Source organism: Portunus trituberculatus, chromosome 41 (genome assembly GCF_017591435.1).
Source record: "Portunus trituberculatus isolate SZX2019 chromosome 41, ASM1759143v1, whole genome shotgun sequence".
Taxonomy (NCBI): Eukaryota; Metazoa; Arthropoda; class Malacostraca; order Decapoda; family Portunidae; genus Portunus; species Portunus trituberculatus.
The window spans coordinates 38119560-38143146 of record NC_059295.1 but is presented as its reverse complement, the minus strand read 5'-3'; the positions used below and the strand labels follow the sequence as shown (position 1 = coordinate 38143146).

Here is a 23587-nt window from a genome sequence, read left to right as displayed (position 1 = left end):
TACACTAACCGGCAACCTGTGGAATGTAAACAAAGTGCGCATCATGGTACTGCATACAAAACTTATGTACCACATTTCCACAAGGCTTTCCATTTTATCCATTGTAGAGTCACAAGTTCTGGTGGTTCTTTTAGCTTGCAAGGAAGATGAGGTCTCACTAGCCTTCTTAATAGAGTATCTTGACTTGAAAATAGTAGACAGTAGATGGAGTCAAGCCATGGTGGGAAGCAATGTTATTAGTTTTCTGGCCTCCCTCATGTCTGTGAATAATACCCAGCTTCACTTCGAGAGTAAGACACTTCCTGGTCTTCTTAGGAACGTTAGGCCACATTGCAGGGTGTTTTGGTGGTAAGTTGAACTAAGGAAGATGAGCTGCTGGTGATGCTGTTATGTTTTGACTGGGCAGTGAGTGGTGCATGTGATCTTGATCTTGATGCTACAGGTGACATAGAATTTCTTCTGCGTCAGGCCTTTGTATCGGCAGAGCCTGTGTTGTCCACGAGAGGCTTGATCTTGATCTTTATTCTATAGGTGTCTCAGGATTTCTCCTGAGGCAGGCCTTAGTACCAGCAGCTCCTGATGTATTCAAAAGCCTGTCAGCTTGCATGATACAGTGGGGCTTTCAAATTTGGAAAAAAATTACCTGGATAAAACTTCGTTAAAGCGAGTTTGGTGTTCGTTAAACGAACAGATGGTATTAAAATTAAACCTTCGTTATAACGAAATTTCGTTGTGTGAACCTTCGTTAAACGGGGGTTGCCTGCCTATATATATATATATATATATATATATATATATATATATATATATATATATATCTGATGCAACATGTGGGAGTATGGTGCAATGTGGCGAGACGCTCCATTAGGATGAGAGTTGATCGCTTATTCCCACGTACATTGTCCAGTCTAACATGATAATATACCGAAGAAAAGTTCATTTATTGATACCAGAAAGTTTTTTTATTTCTTTTGTAGTAAAAGAATAAAACTGCAAAAAAGTATAAATACATTTATTTTTACACTATAATATATGCATGTACAAAAAGGAATTTTGGGATTGGTGTAGGTGACAATAGGGGAAAATGTGCATGAGTGGTAGGTGAAAGTAGGAGGAAATGCGCATGAGTGGTAAGGAGAAATGAAAATTTAGAGTGGCAGCGTTGCTTAATCTGTGTCACTCTCGCCCCAGCCGGCATTCCCCAGCCCTAAGAAGCACAATTTCCTGCCTTTCAAAGATAAGCTTGAGCTTATAAGAAAGTGTGAGGCAGGTATAGCTCACAGTGTCATTGCACTGCAAATGGGTGTCCCTAGATCAACAGTATCAATAATTTGGAAGAACAGGGACAAGTACCATGAGACCGTTGTATCATGCAAGTGTTTTTATTTCCAAAAATGTACTGTACAGCACCCTTATGTGTTTAATAAAAAAAGTTAGATATAAATGATGTACTGATTTAATCTAGGTTAGTGTTTTTAAAGGTTATAGTGATGTTTTGGGGGGTCTAGGCTGGAGATTGGTCTCTATCCCCCCCTAATTCTTAAGTATCCTATGGGAAAAATTGCTTCACGATTCGAATTAATGCTGATTTGACCGATGAAAGACTGCCCTAACCCCGTCGAATTGCGAGGATCCCCTGTATATAATAGGTAATTTTTACCAGTACAATTCACATATAATGACAGCAGTCAAGAAGAATTTGCATAAGTGGCCATGCACCATAGATGTACCCAAAATAAACAGGTGGTCAGTTACACTCCGAACCCGGTGACATGGGCAAGCTTCTCTGTTTTCTTTGAAGCAGGTTCACATGTGTCAGTATGTGGTTGGAATTGCGAACTGCTAGAGTTTTTGGCCAGTTATGGGTACCTAGTGGGTGGAGAAACCAGCTGGAAAACAAGATTGGCATGTTGGTCTTTTCCAGCTGCTATAGTAAAACTAAATTGTACTGACCTGTAGGGTGTTGTTCGCCATTCTGCCAGATTTCCAATCAAAACATTCAGGCTATGCTACTCACAGTTCTTTAATCTTAGTATTATCAACAAATAGCATGGTAAGAATATTCTGACTATTTCATGAGATATCAGGTGATACAAGTAAGTGTTATATACCAAATCAAATGAATGTATTTCATGTATATGTATGACGATGTTGCATATCAGGACGGGCGACGTTGCCACTCAACCCGAGACGGGATTTTCCCTAGAGGGGGTGGTGGGAGTTAGGTTACCACGCTGGTGCAAATAGACTCGCTTCTCATCTGGTCGCCATGATGGAAGGACACACTGACATTTCCCCATCTTACTGTGTGTTGTACTGCCAGACCAAGGAGTTTGTCTACAGAATTAATAGATACAGGCAACCCCTGATTAATGAACGTTTGCACAACGAAATTTCGCTACAACGAATGTTTCCTTTTACTACCATCTGCTCATATAATGAACACCAAACTTGCTTTAATGGAATTTTATCCAGGTTATTTTTTCCAAGTTTGAAAGCCCAGCCGTATTATGCAAGCCAACAGGCTTTTGAATACACAGCGCCTCTCATGGTCAAAACGTGCACCACTCACTCGTTTACCCTTTCCTGCTTTTAGTTCAAAACAATAAAAGCGTCAGCAGCAGCTCATCTTCCCTCACTCAACATGCCACCAAAACGCCCTGCAATCAGCCCTACAATGTCGTCCAGCATTGCTAAGAAGACCGGGAAGTCTCTTACTCACAAAGTGAAGCTGGATATTATTTTGATATTACAATAATACATTTCTTTGTTTCTTTATTGAATTACTATTATTAGTTAGCACAAATGGGGATCAGGACAAGTACAGTGATCTGTTATATAGGATTTACACTCATATTTTTTTTCTTATTTATTTTTTTAGGAATTGATGCAGCTTTCTGACAGATGTACTATGAATATTCATGAAGAGTGGACTCTGGAAATACTCAGTATAGTCCCCTCAAGGAGTTCTTCATCAGCATCCTCAGCATTATGGTCATCCTTGGGCCCATCATCAAACACTATACCTTTATCACCATCATCACTATCTATTATATTCAGTTTTCCTGAACATCAATTAGCACAATTCTCCAATGTACATTAGTCACCAAGAGAAGGAGGAAGAGAAAATGTTATGACCCTATGATCCTGTGGATGAAGTGTACATGACCATTGAAAAACTCCTATGCCACTCACTTTCACAATATCCCATGAAGGATGATGTGTGTTCCACATTTGGCAAGATTACTGAGTACATGATATGTGATGTAAATTCAAAGACTCAGCATCCCAGTCACAAAAACTATGAATATTATGACCATTACAAGACAGGAGTATGGCTGGTCAATAAAACTCAACATTGATACATATATATAACATAACATAACATAAATAATAGGATAACAAAGGGCCACCAGGGCCCATCTAGGTTATCCTGTATCAGTCGCACAGCGACCTCGTCATCAGTACTTAAAGATACACTTACAAGTACACAATATATTATATACTAATTCTAAATATTTGGCCCATTAACAGGGCTAAGTCCTGCAGCGAAATCCTCTACAATTTGTGGTCCCCATACATGGGGATCATGTCTTGTTTAACTATAGTAAATTTCTTATAAAGACTATCATGCAGTGCTATACATAATTATAAATCTAATAAATTTAAGTGCTTATCTAATCTGTTTTTAAACATTGTCAAACTAGTGCTATTTACAACCGTCTCTGGCAATGCATTCCAGAAGTCTACCACCCTATGACTAAAGAATTATTTTCTTATATCTAACCTGCAGCCTTGCGTTCTAATCTTCCTGCCATGATTTCTAGTCCTATTTCCCTCCTCTAAGGTAAAGAAAGATCTCACATCTATGTAGTTTGTATCTGAGTACATTTTAAATAACTCTATCATATCCTCTTATACATCTCCTCATATATATATATATATATATATATATATATATATATATATATATATATATATATATATATATATATATATATATATATATATATATATATATATATATATATATATATATATATATATATATATATATATATATATATATATATATATATATATATATATATATATATATACAGGGTGGGTGCGGATACTTCCCAATTTGAGAATAAAATAAAAACCTGTTCACACTTCACAATTCTTTATTCTTCTTTTATGCCTTCCACACAACATGGGAGATTTATTTTTACACTGTTTTAAAGACAATATCTTTTAAATGTCCACCTCCATTGTCAATACACTGATTCAGACGATTTTGGAAACTTTGGTCTACTCTCTCCAGCATGTTGAGCGGTATATTGGCTATTTCAGTTCAGATGGCGTTCTGTAGGTCTTCCAGGGTCTGTGGACGGTCGTTATAAACCAGGGATTTGAGATATCCCCACAGGAAATAATCACAGGGGGTTGTCTATATCTGCTGACTGGTTAGGTGGTCTATAAAAAGCTCCTACTCTAATAACCTTACTTTTGTTTACTCTAACATCCAGCCATAAGGACTCTACTCTGTTATCTACCTTAATACCATTAACCTGACTGGAAATGAAGGATTTTTTTACATAAATAACTCCTCCTCCACCTATCCTACCAATTCTCTGGTGTAAATACATAATGTATCCATCTACTTCATATTCTTTCCTATTTTCCCTAAACTTTTCCTCATTTACCCATGTCTCTGTGACACATACAACATCTAAGTCCTCCTCAACTATATACCTAGATAACTCGTCCTTCTTGTTCCTAAGACTCCTGGCATTTACATAAAAACATTTAAGTCCTGCATCTACTTCATATTCTTTCCTATTTTCCCTAAACTTTTCCTCATTTACCCATGTCTCTGTGACACATACAACATCTAAGTCCTCCTCAACTATATAACTAGATAACTCGTCCTTCTTGTTCCTAAGACTCTTGGCATTTACATAAAAACATTTAAGTCCTGCTACCTTCCTAGATGCTGTCTCCTTATTTGGAATCCTAATCTTATTCTCTCCTATTTGCACCTGGAAAATCTTTCCTAATCTTTTCACTATCTCTGTTTATCCTATCTAATTTATGTCTAGCATCTTTCTTCTGGAATGCATTTGCTACCTCACCCCCCTACACTCCATCCCAACTCCCCCCTTCAGACATCCACTCAGCACATCCACACCCTTCCTACTCAGATGCACACCATCCCTTGCATACTAATCCCTGCGCCCATAGAACCTATCCCATACATCCACAAAGCTGACACCGACATCCTTACACATCCCTTTTACCCGATCATTCACACCAATGGCTCTAGACATCCATTCCTTGCTAACATACACAATTCAAATATGTGAATTACACTCATAATATTACTAATGACAATAACAATTTGCGTATGTATAATATTGCTGCTGCTGCTGCTGCATATAATAATAGGTAATACAGTATTAGGTAATACTGAGATGCATAAAAAGATCAGTGAAATGTTCTTGGTGTTACATAGTGACATGGTGGGAGAGATTTAGTGTATGTGTTATGTTATTTTGCCATGAGATTAATCCTTCATTGACATTCACAACCAGAGCAGCAACTACATGCCTACACATCAGAGCAGCCATGTTTGTTTACTGTTGACAAAAATGCGGATGAACTATGCTGTGTGTGTGTAATGGGACGTGCTCAAGAAATTGTCGATTTTCAGGAACTTGATAGAAATGTGCTAGTGTGATGGCACCTTAAATCAAGATATTATGTAACTAGCTAAATCATTTAAGCACTTGGTCTTGGAAACTATATCTGTATCTTGCTCAGGTTAAACAATTCTTAAAATTCAGTTGTCCAGATACAGCTAGATATACAGATAAAAAAATATTCATTTTATTAATTTTACTATCTAGTGCATTAGTGGAACATATGTGGTGACCTCTTATAGCCTTGGAACAGAGAAATCTTACGTGGTTACAAATGGAGTTGTCATTAATCTTATGTCATTGATAATAAGTGATAGTGGTGAAGTATTGGAGGGGGATGGCAATGTGGCCAGTTGTTATCTTCTGTTTTGTTTCTTTCTCTACTTATATCACTAGGTACGGTAACCATTTTTCTATATGAATTAGTTATTTGGTGATAACTCATGTTGTGAGCAGTCATCTCATCATTACTTCTTGTAGAAAGCTTGTCATTTGAATACTTGTTCTTTACCTTTTTATTTTTATTTTTAATTATTGCTCTAAGAATAATATGAAACTACAAGAGTAATAATTGAGGTTCGACACTGACATTCATGTGCAAACACACACATACAGACACACAAAGCCAATAGATAAGCTGATTTGATAAATTTAATTGTAAAATGAATAGATAAGTAAATAATGAATGAGTAAGAACTCCCAGTTTTAAGTACCAGTCACAAAGTATTATATAAGGACCACCAGATCACATGGACTTAATTATTTTCAGACACTAGCATCCGTCTTCCTCACAGGTCAAAATGCAAAACACATATATGTATACCTGTCATCCTCATATTATCAGTGTATCTCTATTTTCAAGATATTTTTACTTCATTTCTATAGGTGTGATCTCTACAGTCCTGCACCCTGGCATTGCCCTCCATAGTGCCTTATTCACAACAACTGCTGCCATGTTGGTGCCAATGGTGGTGGGTGTGATGGTGGTGGTGGTGGTGGTGCACCGGTGCATGATGCGACGCTGTATCTCCACGCGCAGCCTAGCCGGAATGACTGCTATTGTTACAGGGGCATCTGCAGGTGAGGTTCTTTGTATCTTTCTAATGTTTGACTTCTCAAGGTGTGTGTGTGTGTGTGTGTGTTTCACTGTTTGATCTGCTGCAGTCTCTGACGAGACAGCCAGACGTTACCCTACGGAACGAGCTCAGAGCTCATTATTTCCGATCTTCGGATAGGCCTGAGACCAGGCACACACCACACACCGGGACAACAAGGTCACAACTCCTCGATTTACATCCCGTACCTACTCACTGCTAGGTGAACAGGGCTACGTGAAAGGAGACACACCCAAATATCTCCACCGGCCGGGAATCGAACCCCGGTCCTCTGGCTTGTGAAGCCAGCGCTCTAACCACTGAGTGTGTGTGTGTGTGTGTGTGTGTATTTACCTAATTGTATTTACCTAATTGTAACATACGGAAAAGAGCTATGCTCGTTGTCCCGCCTCCATATCTATTAATGTCCAGCTTTTTCTTAAAATCATGAATATTCCTTTGCTGACCACTTCCACGCCTAAACTATTCCATGCTTCCACCCTTCTATGAGGGAAGCTATATTTTTCACATCTCTCCTATAAGTGGCCATTTTAGTTTTTCCCATGCCCTCTCGACATTCTTTCATTCCACATACACAGATCTTCCCTATCCATTTTTCCATGCCAATCATCACTCTGTATATTGCTATCAGGTCTCCCTTTCTTCTGTTTTCCAGGGTCGGAAGTTGCATTCTTTTCAGTCTGTCTTCATAAGTCAAATCTCTTAAGTCAGGCACCATTTTGTTGCAGCCCTCTGTACTTTCTCTAGTTTCCTTATGTGTTTCTTTAAGTTCGAGCCCACTGTATTGTTGCATATTCAAGCCTCGGTCTTATCATTGCAGTAATTATTTTCTTCATCATTTCTTCATCTAAATATACGAACGCCACTCTTATGTTCCTCAATAAGTTCAATACTTCTCCAATTATTTTGTTTATATGTCTCTCTGGCGATAGGTCATTGGTAATTGTCACCCCAAGGTCTTTTTCTTCATGACTGGTTTTATGTCTTCATTTCCTATCTTGTACATACTCCTGATTCTTCTTTCACTCTTGCCAAACTCTATTTTCTTGCATTTTGTCGTGTTGAACTCCATTTGCCATGTACAGCTCCATTTCCATATTCTGTCCAAGTCTTCCTGGAGTAGTTCGCAATCTTTGTCACATCTCACTTTTCTTAACAATTTTGCATCGCCTGCAAATAGGCTCACATAACTGGACACCCCATCCACCATGTCATTTATGTAGACCGCGAACATTACTGGTGCCAACACTGATCCCTGTGGAACTCCACTCTCCACCAAGCCCCATTCTGATGGTCTGTCCTTAATTATTGTTCTCATTTCTCTTCCTACCAAAAGTCTTCCATCCATTTTAGTAAACTGCCATGCACTCCTCCTACCATTTCAAGTTTCCAGATCAGTCTCCGGTGTGGTACCTTATCAAAGGCCTTTTTTAAATCCAGATATATTCCATCAGCCCAACCATCTCTTTCCTGTATTACATCTATCACCCTCGAATAGTAACATATCAGGTTTGTCGTGCATGAACGCCCTTTTCTAAAACCAAATTGACACTCACAAAGTATGTCATTTTTCTCCAAGAAGTCTGTCCATCTATTCTTCACCACCCTCTCACACATCTTAGCTACCACACTTGTAAGTGACACTGGTCTATAGTTCAATGGGTCTCTCTTGTTACCTGATTTATAGATTGGGACAATGTTAGCTCTTTTCCAGTCTTGGGGCACTACACCTTCCCTTAATGAGGCATCAATTACTTCACAAACTTTTTCTGCCAGTTGCTCCTGCATTCTCTTAAAATCCATCCTGATACCCCATCAGGTCCCACAGCTTTTCTCACTTCTAAACTCCCCATCATATTCTTGATCTCCTCCACAGTTACTTGAAACTCCTTCATAATCCCTTTCTGTTCCATTACCAGTGGTTTGTCAAAAGCAGTCTCCTTTGTGAATACCTTCCGAAAGCATCCATTCATAGCCTCTGCCATTTCCTGGGATCTTCACTGCATACTCCATTTACTTCTAAACTTTCAATACTTTCTCTATTTTTGATGTTGTTGTTCACATGTCTGTAAAAAGCCTTGGTTGGTCTTTACATTTATCAATTATATCCTTTTCTTGTTTCTTTCTTTCTTCTCTTCTAATCAACACATATTCATTTCTTGCTCTTTTGTAACTTTCCCACTGCTTAATCCGTCTTTTCCTTCTCCACCTCTTCCATGCATCCTCTTTTCTTGTTCTAGCCTTTTCACATCTATCGTTAAACCAGTCCTGCTTTCCAACTTCTATGTTGTCTTATTGGTACAAATTTTTCTCACCTTCTTTGTATATTTTTATAAATTCCTTCCACTTTTCATTTGCTCCTTAGCACTCTTGAATTTCATCCAATTTGTCTCTTGAAAGAATTTCTTTAGGTTTCCAAAATCTGTCTTGGCATAATTCCATCTTCCCACTTTATATTCTTCATTTCTTCTAGATTTCTCTTCATCTATCACCTTGAACTCCAAAACTGCATGATCACTCTTTGCTAAAGGGCACTCCACCCTCATCTCCTCAATGACCATTGGCTCTGTACTAAAGACCAAGTCCAGTCTTGACGATGCTCCCTCTCCTCCAAACCTAGTATCTTCTTTGACCCACTGAGTTAACACATTTTCCATTGCCAGTGTCAATAGTGTATTTCCCCATGTTGTCTCTGATCCTTCCATTGACCAGTCCTCCCAACACACCTCTTTACAATTAAAATCTCCCATCATTATAGTTCGTTCACAGCCACCCAACATTTCTTCCAGACATGTTCCTGTATCACTTATCATTTCTTCATATTCCTGTACTGACCATGCATTTGTCTTAGGTGGTACGTACACCACTATGTAGTGCCTCTTTTTCCTTCATTAGTTTCTGCTCTGATCTTTAGCACTTCTGCCTTTCCCATACCTTCTTTCACTTGATCCACCTTTATATCTTTTTAACCAGCAACATCACTCCTCCTCCCATCTTACCTACTCTATTTCTTTTCCAAACATTATATTTCCTTCTCCAACCATCATCAGGTCTTCTCCTCTCTCAGTTTTGTTTCAGTAAGACCCACAATATCTGGGTTCTTGTCCTCAAGTAATCGTTGAGTTCTAAAATCCCGATATCACTCCATTTATGTTGGAATACATTACATTCTGCTCATACGTAAGTTTCTTTAGTCCTTTCTTACTGTACTTTTCTGGGTTATGAACCACTTCCTCAGTCTCATATCCAAGATTCTCCAGAAAACTCTTTCTTCTCCTCTTCTGTCCTCTCTTCATTTTTTTTCAAAGCCTCCTTTCTCAACTCATTTAACATTTCTCTTTCCTTTTCACCGAGATCTCTTCTCAACCAAATCTTCCTTGTTGTTTCCTGCTGGGCTAACCTCCATGACACGTGTGTGTGTGTGTATTTACCTAATTGTATTTACCTAATTGTAACATACGGGAAAAGAGCTATGCTCGTGTTGTCCCGTCTCCATATCTATTAATGTCCAGCTTTTTCTTAAAATCATGAATATTCCTTGCGTTGACCACTTCCACGTCTAAACTATTCCATGCTTCCACCCTTCTGTGAGGGAAGCTATATTTTTTCACATCTCTCCTATAAGTGGCCATTTTAGTTTTTCCCATGCCCTCTCGACATTCTTTCATTCCACATACACAGATCTTCCCTATCCATTTTTCCATGCCAATCATCACTCTGTATATTGCTATCAGGTCTCCCCTTTCTTCTGTTTTCCAGGGTCGGAAGTTGCATTCTTTTCAGTCTGTCTTCATAAGTCAAATCTCTTAAGTCAGGCACCATTTTTGTTGCAGCCCTCTGTACTTTCTCTAGTTTCCTTATGTGTTTCTTTAAGTTCGAGCCCACTGTATTGTTGCATATTCAAGCCTCGGTCTTATCATTGCAGTAATTATTTTCTTCATCATTTCTTCATCTAAATATACGAACGCCACTCTTATGTTCCTCAATAAGTTCAATACTTCTCCAATTATTTTGTTTATATGTCTCTCTGGCGATAGGTCATTGGTAATTGTCACCCCAAGGTCTTTTTCTTCATGACTGGTTTTATGTCTTCATTTCCTATCTTGTACATACTCCTGATTCTTCTTTCACTCTTGCCAAACTCTATTTTCTTGCATTTTGTCGTGTTGAACTCCATTTGCCATGTACAGCTCCATTTCCATATTCTGTCCAAGTCTTCCTGGAGTAGTTCGCAATCTTTGTCACATCTCACTTTTCTTAACAATTTTGCATCGTCTGCAAATAGGCTCACATAACTGGACACCCCATCCACCATGTCATTTATGTAGACCGCGAACATTACTGGTGCCAACACTGATCCCTGTGGAACTCCACTCTCCACCAAGCCCCATTCTGATGGTCTGTCCTTAATTATTGTTCTCATTTCTCTTCCTACCAAAAGTCTTCCATCCATTTTAGTAAACTGCCATGCACTCCTCCTACCATTTCAAGTTTCCAGATCAGTCTCCGGTGTGGTACCTTATCAAAGGCCTTTTTTAAATCCAGATATATTCCATCAGCCCAACCATCTCTTTCCTGTATTACATCTATCACCCTCGAATAGTAACATATCAGGTTTGTCGTGCATGAACGCCCTTTTCTAAAACCAAATTGACACTCACAAAGTATGTCATTTTTCTCCAAGAAGTCTGTCCATCTATTCTTCACCACCCTCTCACACATCTTAGCTACCACACTTGTAAGTGACACTGGTCTATAGTTCAATGGGTCTCTCTTGTTACCTGATTTATAGATTGGGACAATGTTAGCTCTTTTCCAGTCTTGGGGCACTACTGTGTGTGTGTGTGTGTGTGTGTGTGTGTGTGTGTGTGTGTGTGTGTGTGTGTATACCATATTCAGATAAGAGGTATGAGGTGAAGAGAAGCTGCACAGTCAACAACACTATATTGGAAATTTATTGTGAATAGATGGTAATATGAGAGGAATATGTGTGGCCATCAATAACTAATAGATTGACTACTAGTGACTATGATAAACAGCTTGAATTACATCCTTGCCATGACCATTTGTCAGCTCCTCTGATAGATTCAGCCACTCTATTTTCTGAATTTTTCCTATCTTGTATTGTCTTGTTATTTACAATTAGTGTTTGGTAAGATGAACTAAATACTTCTTCAGTAGGAACAGAACAACCAGCATTGACACAAACATCTTTGTTTCCTTAACCATTTTCTTCCCTTCTTCTTTATATCCAGACGTTTTGACATCTCAGTATGTCATCATCAATTGAAATTCTAATAATGAAAAATTATACATAAAGATATGAAGGTTAAAAAAATTTATACAATATGCAAGGCAACAGCAAAAGTCATATTATTTAGTTGTGAAGAATTAGTTTTGATATGTAAGGATTCCAATATTCTGAGATCTGAATTGTTACTATTGTCTATTATTTTAAAGTGTTTAGTTTTAAGAGGGACACCACAAACCTCAGAGTGATCTCTCACAGCTTAATGTTGGGGGGGTGTGACTTCTATGGTCCGTTCTGCTCACTGTCCCTTGTGCCCGTCCACACGAACCTTGAAAGCTTGAGTTGTGCTTCCAATATACCCAGCTTGGCAACTGGGACATGTGAACTTATAAACGATGGACGAGCACAACTCAGTCGGCAGGCGGTCCTTGAAGTTAAAAAATTAACTGATTCTAAAATTATTAACTAGAATTAACCTAAAATCAATTTGGGGATAGAATTTCTTGAAGTTATCAGAGAGAGATGACTGTATTTTCAAAGTGACTAGACCTAGATAAGGAAGTCAGGATCTTTCCGGTTATACGAACTATCGATTTTTTGGGTATTTTTACATTTTTCCAATGTATTTTTTTCCGTAGAATCCGAAAATGACATTGTTTTTTTGGAGAAACCAATAGGTAAAAAGTTATTCAACTTTAAAGTTATTTATTCCCTATGTAATACTGAAGAAATGCTAACTTTCATTTTTCCTCTCTTTCAGGGCAAAAATCACGTTATTTAGGTTAATATGAATACTAAATACAATCTAAAGTGGCTATTTGAGAATATTAAAACCTAACCTAACCTAACCTAACCTAACCTAACTTAACCTAACCTAACCTAACCAATAGGTAAAAAGTTATTCAACTTTAAAGTTATTTATTCCCTATGTGAAATAAATAACTTTAAAGTTGAATAACTTTTTATCTATCCATTTCTCCAAAAAAACAATGTTATTTTCGGATTCTACGTAAAGAAATACATTGGAAAAATGCAAAAAAAAAATAAAAAGTAGATAGTTCGTATAACCGGAAAGATCCGGAAGTCTTACATATATAGTTTTCTTGTTGACTGTAGGGACAAGTACAGAGCAGAAGGCACAGTACTTAGGTTAGGTTAGGTTAGGTTAGGGTGACATCCTGTGAAGGATGATAATGACACAGAAAATACGTTTCATTGAGGGTACTCATCTAAACTAGTAATTGATAGGGTGCCCTAGTGCCTTCTTGACCTTTTCAAGTGAATCACCCAGCTGGTGGAGATACTGAGTGTCAATATTGTCCCATATGTCCTGAATAGTGGCTTAGAGGCATTGGAGAGAGGAGGTATCTCTCCTTTAGCTTCAGTTTTATGTACGCCCAGAGGTCTGGCGAATTTACAGGCTAAGGTTTTAAAAGACTGACATTGCAAAAATTAAACCAGTCAACAATTAACTTTGCTGTATGGCATGGTGCATCATCTTGCATGAAGGTGTTAGCATTGCATTTTTCCATACACTCATCTAACTCATCCAGAATTAGCTCAAAGTAGTTATTTTGTTCATACAAACATTTTTAGGCAAAAATACTAATTTTCCAAGACCATAGTAAGTAAAACAACTCCACACCATCAAAGAATCTGGGTGTTTTACTGAACATTTGAACATTTATTAATAACTAACAGTTACATTGGAGGTATATACATACAGTATGGAGTATGAATGCTTTTGAGTACAAATAATTTGGATTACAAACAAAAAAATTTGTTTTTTTTTGCATTGGAAGACGAACTTTGCTTTGGAGTGCGAACAATAACAAACTCGGTGAACAGATTGCGCGCAGCACTGCGCGATCAGCTGACTGCATGCTGGGGCACCACGCTGCCTCAATGCCTCAGGAGTGTTGTTTGCAGTTGTTTGGTTGTTGTTTTGTAGTGCCGGGGATAATGATATGAATTTTTTTCAGTTATTGAGATCATTGCCTAGCGTAGCAACACACATGATCATGAGACATACATACAGACATGTGGAAGATTCTAGAAGATCCGAGAGGAAGAGAGAGTATCCAGCTCATGAATTAAAAGCCTTAACCCCTTATAGCCCGTCAGGCACAATCGTGGCTCTTACATTAGAGCCCGTCAGGCATGATTGTGGCACTTTTCAGAAGTTGCGCTCCTTTATGCCGCACAGTTTGTTTATGCTTGAGGCTATCTATCATATATCGAGGCCTGTCATTGGCCCATTGTTTTCAAGATGGTAGACACTTAGCCAATCATGTATCAACTTTTACAAGTGTGAGGATGGTGAGAGCACTTATGTCAGTATGCTGTATTTTAAAATTTTTTATGTATTTCTTGGATATGTATTTTCATGGATAAGTAAGCAGTTCAGAAACATATTATGATGCATGACAATATTGGAATTGTTATTTTTATCTCATTATTGGTTTAGATAAGAATGCGTAGTGCTGGCTTGATGGAGTCGGCTGAAAGGAATGTGTTGACGCTTGTTTCTGACTACTAAGAAGTTGAATTTTCATATTACAATTTGCTTACTTCCCTGATTTATTTTCCATAATGAATGCAGTATATCAATGAAAAACTTATTGGCTTATATAAGAGTGTGTGGTGCTGTCTTGATGGAGTCACATGAGGAGGATGTGGTGACGCTTGTTTATGACCACGAGAAGTTGAATTTTCATTATATTACATTTTGCTTACTTTCCTGCTTTATTTTCCTATCTTCTATAATTATAGCATAATAGTAGTAGTAGTATATATAGTAATAGTATGCAAAAAGTAAGAAATTAGGTGAAAAATATAATTTTTTTGGTTTTGGGAGGTTGTTCAGAATGAATTATAATTTCTTCCATAAGAATACATGTACAGTGGTACCTCGAGATACGAAATTAATTCGTTCTGGAGTGGCTTTTGTATCATGATTTTTTTTGTATAATGAATTGCATTTTACATGTAAATTGCCTAATTCGTTCCAAGCTCTGTGAAAACATCACATTGAATTTTATAATAAGGGTAAAACCAGAATGAAATAAAAGCCAAATACATTTGAATCATTCAATATACCTAACCTAACTGTAAATGAAGTAGATAATAGAACATAATGCAATAATAAATGAAAAGTAATAATACAAAAATGTGGAACCTTGCCTTTTGAGTGAGGCGATGTCCAAAAGCGAAAGTGGCGGCAGAGGAGGGCAAACGGCAGAAAATATAGAAAATGGCAGGAAACATTAACACTTAAAATTATTACCGTATTTTACGGCTTACAAGATGCACTTTTTTTCCTAAAAAATTGCCTGAAAAATACTAGTGTGTCTTCCAAGATGGATGTTGTATTGTAAGGCAACACCCAATCTCAAGTGAGCTTGGACACTTGACCGATAGCGACCTGGATTTGTATGTTGAGTCATTACATTATGATGTTAGCTTAAGTACTATTTAACTCAGCCTTTTATATTATGTAAACTCAGTACTTAGCTGTTACAAGTACAGGCAACCCCCGTTTAACGAAGGGGTTACGTTCCTAAAAAACACTTCGTTAAGCGAAACTTCGTTAAGCGAACCGATTATAACAAGTTTAATCCCTGATTTGAACTTCCATTGAGAGTAAGCAAAGTGAGAGTGCATCATAGTACAGTAAAAGGTTTAATGAAAGTAAAAATTATGAAGTTAAACATTTAGGTAGTTTAGTTTAAGTCATTATAATGTACACTAATGTATGTATGTACGTAACTTTATAATGTTGATGATCTTAACTTTATGAAGGGAGGGAGAGTGAACCGGGAAATACACTAACCGGCAACCTGTGGAATGTAAACAAAGTGCGCATCATGGTACTGCATACAAAACTTATGTACCATATTTCCACAAGGCTTTCCATTTCATCCATTGTAGAGTCACGAGTTCTGGTGGTTCTTTTAGCTTGCAAAGAAGATGAGGTCTCACTAGCCTTCTTAATAGAGTCTCTTGACTTGAAAATAGTAGACAGTAGATGGAGTCAAGCCATGGTGGGAAGCAATGTTATTAGTTTTCTGGCCTTTCTCTTGTCTGTGAATAATACCCAGCTTCACTTCGAAAGTAAGACACTTCCTGGTCTTCTTAGGAACGTTAGGCTACATTGCAGGGTGTTTTGGTGGTAAGTTAAACTAAGGAAGATGAGCTGCTGGTGACGCTGTTATGTTTTGACTGGGCAGTGAGTGGTGCGTGTGATCTTGATCTTGATCTTGATGCTACAGGTGACACAGAATTTCTTCTGAGTCAGGCCTTTGTATCGGCAGAGCCTGTGTTGTCCACGAGAGGCTTGATCTTGATCTTTATTCTACAGGTGTCTCAGGATTTCTCCTGAGGCAGGCCTTAGTACCAGCAGCTCCTGATGTATTTAAAAGCCTGTCAGCTTGCATGATACAGTGGGGCTTTCAAATTTTGAAAAAAATTACCGGGATAAAACTTCATTAAAGCGAGTTTGGTGTTCGTTAAACGAGCAGATGGTAGTAAATGAAACCTTCGTTATAGCGAAATTTCGTTGTGTGAACCTTCGTTAAACGGGGGTTGCCTGTATTTCCAATACCATAATCCTTCCTGCAGCCTACTCAGATGTGGAGAAAATGGCCTGCTCCCTCGTCTCATAGCAACACACATGTACATACATGCACACGAACGCACACACATGCTGGATGCCTTTATACTTTTATTGATAGAACATCCAAATGGCTTACTCGTTCAAGCAAGAGTCAAAACTCCACTTGTGAATTATATTCACAATGATAAAGCCTGTGAAGCACTATTGCAAAATAAAATAAATATGAACTGCAGCACAGACACGTTCGGTTTCGGCAATCGGACGAGTGATTCTGTAATATAAACAATACATCCAATACATGCCGTCGCCCGCCACTAAAATAAGACTGTTTCACTGTGTATACGTATTTACCTATGGTGTTTTTATTGACATAGTTTTAAATTTGTGGTGAGTGCTCCAGCAAATTTGTAATGAGTGGTGAAACAATAGTGTCTTGCAGACTCCTTGCTTCTGATGTTTTTGTGTTCAGTGGTCGGCGGGTATATGATGAATGTGTTCTTGTATGAGAATGACTTTTTTTCTTAGAAATTTCTTTCAAATATTAGGTTGCATCTTCCAAGATGCAGTGTCTTGCAAGTCATAAAATACAGTATTCATTTTTTTTCAGTTTCTAAATGGCGAGAATCGAAAAATTTTCTGCATGCAGGAATTTCGAGTTTTATTTTGTATCTTTCGTATGCTGAGTAATTTTTCGTAATATGAAGCGAAAAAATCTTTGCATATCATTTCATAAAATGAAATTTTCGTATACAGAAGCTTTTGTATCTTGAGGTACCATTGTATATTGATGCTTTGGAATAAGAACAAAATTTTGAACGGATTAAGTTCGTATTCCAAGGCACCACTGTATATACATTGTGTGGCTGTAGTTATCCTTTATAAAGCAAAGCTTTTCAGGCAAAGTGGTAATAAATGATGGATATGTAGTGTGGCAGATGGCAACAAGGATACATGTAGTACTTACAGTTCAGTTTCAATAATTGTAGAGACATATGGTTACAAAACAAATATAATAAATAAATATGCAGTTATAACAGATACAGATATAATAATTAATAATGATAATAAATTATACATATAATATAACAAATAGTAATAATAGATAATATATATATATATATATATATATATATATATATATATATATATATATATATATATATATATATATATATATACATACATACATATACATACATACATATACAGGCAACCCCCGTTTAACGAAGAGGTTACGTTCCTAAAATACACTTCGTTAAGCGAAACTTCGTTAAGCGAACCGATTGTAACAAGTTTAACCCCTGATTTGAACTTCCATTGAGAGTAAGCAAAGCGAGAGTGCATCATAGTACAGTAAAAGGTTAAATGAAAGTAAAAATTATGAAGTTAAATATTTAGGTAGTTTAATTTAAGTCATTATAATGTACACTAATGTATGTATGTACATAACTTTATAATGTTGATGATCTTAACTTTATGAAGGGAGGAAGAATGAAACGGGAAAGACACTAACCGGCAACCTGTGGAATGTAAACAAAGTGCGCATCATTGTACTGCATATAAAACTTATGTACCACATTTCCACAAGGCTTTCCATTTTATCCATTGTAGAGTCACGAGTTCAGGTGGTTCTTTTAGCTTGCAAGGAAGATACGGTCTCACCAGCCTTCTTAATAGAGTCTGCTGACTTGAAAATAGAGACAGTATAATATGGAGTCAAGATAGTGGCCAGCACTGCTATAGTTTTCTGGCCTCTCATGTCTGTGAATAATATCTAGCTTCATTTGGAGAGTAAGAGACTTCCTGGTCTTCTTACGAACACTAGGCCAATTGCAGGGCGTTTTGGTGGTAAGTTGAGCTAGGGAAGACAAGCTGCTGCTGACGCTGTTATGTTTTGACTGGGGAGTGAGTGTTGCGTGTTGTCCACGAGAGGCTTGATCTTGATCTTGATCTTTATTCTATAGGTGTCCCAGGATTTTTCCTAAGGCAGGCCTTAGTACCAGCAGCTCCTGGTGTATTCAAAAGCCTGTCAGCTTGCATGATATGGTGGGGCTTTCAAATTTGGAAAAAAATTACATGGATAAAACTTCGTTAAAGCGAGTTTGGTGTTCGTTAAACGAGCAGATGGTAGTAAAATGAAACCTTTGTTATAGCGAAATTTCGTTGTGTGAACCTTCGTTAAACAGGGGTTGCTTGTATATATATATATATATATATATATATATATATATATATATATATATATATATATATATATATATATAAATGAAACAGGAATATCAAATATTCTATAGTATGTAAAGTAGAAACAACAACATTTGCGTACTGATGTTATTAATACAAGGTACAGGGAACCCTGCTTAATGAAGGTTCACACAACAAAATTTTGCTACAATGAAGGTTTCATTTTACTACCATCTGCTCATTTAACGAACACCAAACTTGCTCTAACGAAGTTTTATCCAGGTAATTTTTTCCAAATTTGAAAGCACCGCCGTATCACGCAAGCCGACAGGCTTTTGAATATATCAGCGCCTCACCTGGACAACATGTGCACCACTCACTCCCCTTGTTCAAAACAATAACAGTCTCAGCAGCAGCTCGTCTTCCCTCGCTCAACTTACCACCAAAACGCCCTGCAATGTTGCCTAGCGTTGCTAAGAAGACCAGGAAGTCCCTTACTCTCGAAGTGAAGCTGGATATTATTCACAGACACGAGAGGCGAGAAAACTAATAGCATTGCTCGTCACCATCTTGACTTTATTTACTGTCTCTACTATTTTCAAGTCAGCACACTATTAAAAAGGCTTGTGAGACCGTATCTTCCTTGCAAGCTAAAAGAACCACCTGAACTCATGACTCTACAATGGATAAAATGGAAAGCCTTGTGGAAATGTGGTACATAAGCTTTGTATGTGATACAATGATGCGCTCTTTGTTTACATTCCACAGGTTGCAGGTTAGTGTCTTTCCTGTTTCACTCTCCCTCCCTTCATAAATTTAAGATCATCAACATTGCAAAGTTACATACATACATACATTAGCGTACATTATAATGATTTAAATTAAACTACCAAAATGTTTAACTTCATAATTTTTACTTTCATTAAACCTTTCACTGTACTATGATGCACTCTCACTTTGTTTACTATCAATGGAAGTTCTAATCAGGAGTTAAACTTGTTATAATTGGTTTGCATAATGAAGTTTTGCTTAACGCAAGGTTTTTTAGGAATGTAGCTCTTCGTTAAGCGGGGGTTGCCTGTATTGCATTAGGTAATATTTCAAATTAATAGGTGGCTAAAATCTGTTTTTTTAATTTTCTTTTAAATGTGGTGATAGAGGGTGCATTCTGAATTTGGAAAAGTACAAAGTTCCATACATGAGGCCCTAGATAAGAAACTGTGCTGAAATTTTATAAGTCGATGAGGAGGTATGATGAGGTTATCACGATTGCGTGTGTTGTGGTCATGAGATGGAAGGAGGGTCTGTATTTTATCCTTATTTGAATACATGTTAGTAGCGGTAGCTAATTTAGTAATGTCATCTAGTTTTAACATTTTTGTGTCTTTGAAGAGAGGATTTGTATGTTCTAAGAAATTACTATTTGTTATTATTCTTACTATTTTCTTGAGTTGTAATTTAAGAGGAATTAAATAAGTTGGATAGGTTGTGCACCATATTGGATTACAATAAATTAGTTGTGGATAGATGTGGGCATAATAAATGTGGCATGTATTCTTTTACTTGATAAAGTAGAGCAACATGTCTTGATACTTTTAAGGTGAGGTTATTTATGTGATGCTTAAAAGTTAATGAATCATCATAGGTAACACCAAGATATTTAATTTTATCAGTTCTTAAAATTATTTTATCATTTATACATAATTGGGGAAGATTTAAAGTTTGTTTGACTGTAAATAGTATAAAGTAAGTTTATGTAGTATTGATAGTGAGTCTGTTGCTTAGACACCATACAGAAAGATTTTTAGTTCATCATTAGCATTATGTATAAGTTGATCTGGGTTTGGGCCTGACAAGTAAATAGTCATGTCGTCTGCAAATAATATTGTTTTAGGTCCAGAAAAAAAATATTTGAAATGTCATTAATATATATTAGAAACAATAAGGGACCTAAGACACTACCTTGTGGAACACCAATATATTATCTAAGATAATATATGTATTGTTTTCTGTTTGCTAAGTAATCTTTGAACCATAAAAGAATTTGCCCATGAATTCCATACTGATGCATTTTGTTCAAAAGAATGTTATAGTTTACAGAGTTTACAGTGTCAAATGCTTTAGTAAAGTCAATGAAGATTGATAGAACTGATGAATTGTTATCTATGGCATAAAACACATCATTAGAAAATTTATTTACTGCTGTAAAAGTGTTTTTGTTTTGCCTAAAACCATATTGGGAGGGATTTAGAATGTTTTTGTTTTCCAAATAACACATTAGATATTTTTTCATAAGGGTTTCAAATATCTTTGAAAATGTTGTAAGTTGAGAAATTGGTTGGTAGTTTTTAGGATCATTAACAGGTCCAGATTTGTGAATGGGAATGATTTTGGCATTTTTAAATTACTTGGAAAAATTTCATTTGCAATAGATTGGTTGAATAATTTGGCCAGAGGGATTGAAAACATATTAGAGTTTTTTTAATAACAGGAGCAGTTATGTCCTGTATACCAGAATTTTTGTTGTTTAATGACTTTATTAGTGCATTGATTGATTTCACACGGAGTAATAATAGGAAATACCATTGAGTGTGGGTGATTGCCTCTTATATAATCAATTGGGTTTGTATCACATTAAGGGAGATTTCTGTCTAGTTCTGGGGCAATATTAGAAAAGTAATTACTAAAAGCTTGGGAGATGTCAGATGGGCTGCTTAATATGAAATCATTATACTTCAATGTCTTAATTGTATTTTTATTTTGTGTATTGTCTTTTATTTCATTGATTGTTTGCCAAATTTTCTTTGTGTTGGTTCTGAAATTACTAAATATTTGGCAATAATAGTTAGATTTGGTAGCATGTATAACTTGAGTTAGATTGTTCCTATGTTGTTTGAATATCATGTGTGAAATTTATACATATTGAAAAGTTTACATTTATATTTAATTGAATTAAGTATTCCAGTCATGCATTTTGGAGTCTGTTTTTCTGTTACATATTTAGTCTTTATTGGAAAGCATTTGTTATAGAGTTAGAGTTCATCAACAATATTAAAGAATAAGTTGAAATTATCATTTGCATCTACTGGATTAAGTATTTCATCCCAATTTATCCTTTGTAGTTCACTGGTAAATAAATTTTTGTTATTTGTGCTAAAGTCTCTAAAGATAATCTTATGTTTGGTATTTGGTACAGACTGTTGAATTATATTTATAAATATAGGGAGATGATCAGTCATACAATAATGAAGAATACCAGATAGTGATGGAGGTGTGAAATTTGTCCAGATATGGTCTAGTAATGATGGTTGACCAAGGTTAGGGCTGTCAGGAAATCTTGTTGGTCGTGATATATGAGGGAAGTAATGTAGAGTTTGTATTGTATTGAGGAATAGGTTGGTAGGAAGTTGAGTGGAATGTTCAAGTAAATTTATGTTAAAGTCGTCCCCAATGAGAATTGTTCTGTTATTTCTAAAAGTTTCAGCAGCTAGTAAATTATTGATAATATCAGTGAATTCATTAACAGCTATATGTTTACTATTGGGCCTATGAATTACTGAGATAATATATCTGGTGCTTCCTAGGATTAGTTATGTTGTACATATTCCAATATTTCTATTTATAAAGGAGAACTGATTTAGAATTTCTACATTTATCACATTATTGCTGTAGATTGTAATCCCACCGTGCTCTCTATTAGTTCTAACTAGGTGAAATGAAGTGTAACCATGTATGTAGTAAAGATGCTTAGTGTGCTCCTGTAACCATGTTTCAATAAGGGCAATAACATGAGGTAGTTTTGGTAAACAACTAAGTAATGATTTTATAGAATCAAAGTTTTTGTGTAATGATGTAATATTTAAATGTAAGAAGTTTAGATAATCGTTACCTAATGAGTTTGTAGTAGAACCGTATTCCTGAAAATTGAAGTACAGGTAACTCTTGATTTACACGATAGATGCGGTCCAAGAGGCATCGCCTATATCAAAATTCACGTAAAACAAACGTAATTCTCATAAAAAACAATAGAAAATAGATGGGATGCGGGATGTGGTTCAAAAAAATTTGTACAAAATACTCTATTTATTTGGCTAAATTAACATGTTTTTATTATTTACCATTCTAAATACTAGAAGTGTATTTAAAGTAAAGGGAAAAACAAGAAATAATAAGAGAAAGCAAAAAATAATAAGAGAAAACAACAAAACAAAGAATATGTAAACAAAACACTGAATGCGTCACTGCCTTCACCACTCACACCACAGTCAGTCACCATCTTCCTCTGAGCTTTACCACTTTATCAAAAATTCACTTATCAAAAATAACCCCACATGCAAAAGAAGATGAAGGACATTTTGGGGCCATCTTGGTGAATTATAGGCAGATTGAAGAGTTTCCGTCTGTGCTTAGTGGTGGCAGACTGCAAATGAGGCACGAGGAGAGTGGGAGCTGGATCCAAGAAACTTTAATATCAGAGCAACCTCCTGCCGCGAAATGGCATCCATGAACGCTTGGAGGGACGGTGACGAGGTTGCTATGAGGTTGCTCTCAGGTTGCTGGGAACACCACCTCTCAAGGTGGTGTTACTGTCTTATATATGTATTTATGTTCACAAAACAACATTTCTATTAGCTTTTTACAAACCTTACCCCCAAGAAAGGATTGTTTTGTAATGCATAAAGTGAAATATTACGTGGAATACCAAAAGATAAAGCAGAGATGAGATCGGCCACAGACG

General features: G+C 36.6%; 1 protein-coding gene across 3 annotated transcripts in view; it reads left to right on the top strand.

The window, feature by feature from the left end:
* Nucleotides 1-23587, top strand: part of LOC123517107 (retinol dehydrogenase 11-like) — a 106995-nt gene that overhangs the window by 42026 nt on the left and 41382 nt on the right. For all 3 annotated transcript variants that reach the window (XM_045277005.1, XM_045277004.1, XM_045277006.1), the window contains one exon: nt 6570-6764. In XM_045277005.1, coding sequence (XP_045132940.1) covers nt 6570-6764 — 195 coding nt within the window. The remainder of the gene's footprint in view (nt 1-6569; nt 6765-23587) is intronic.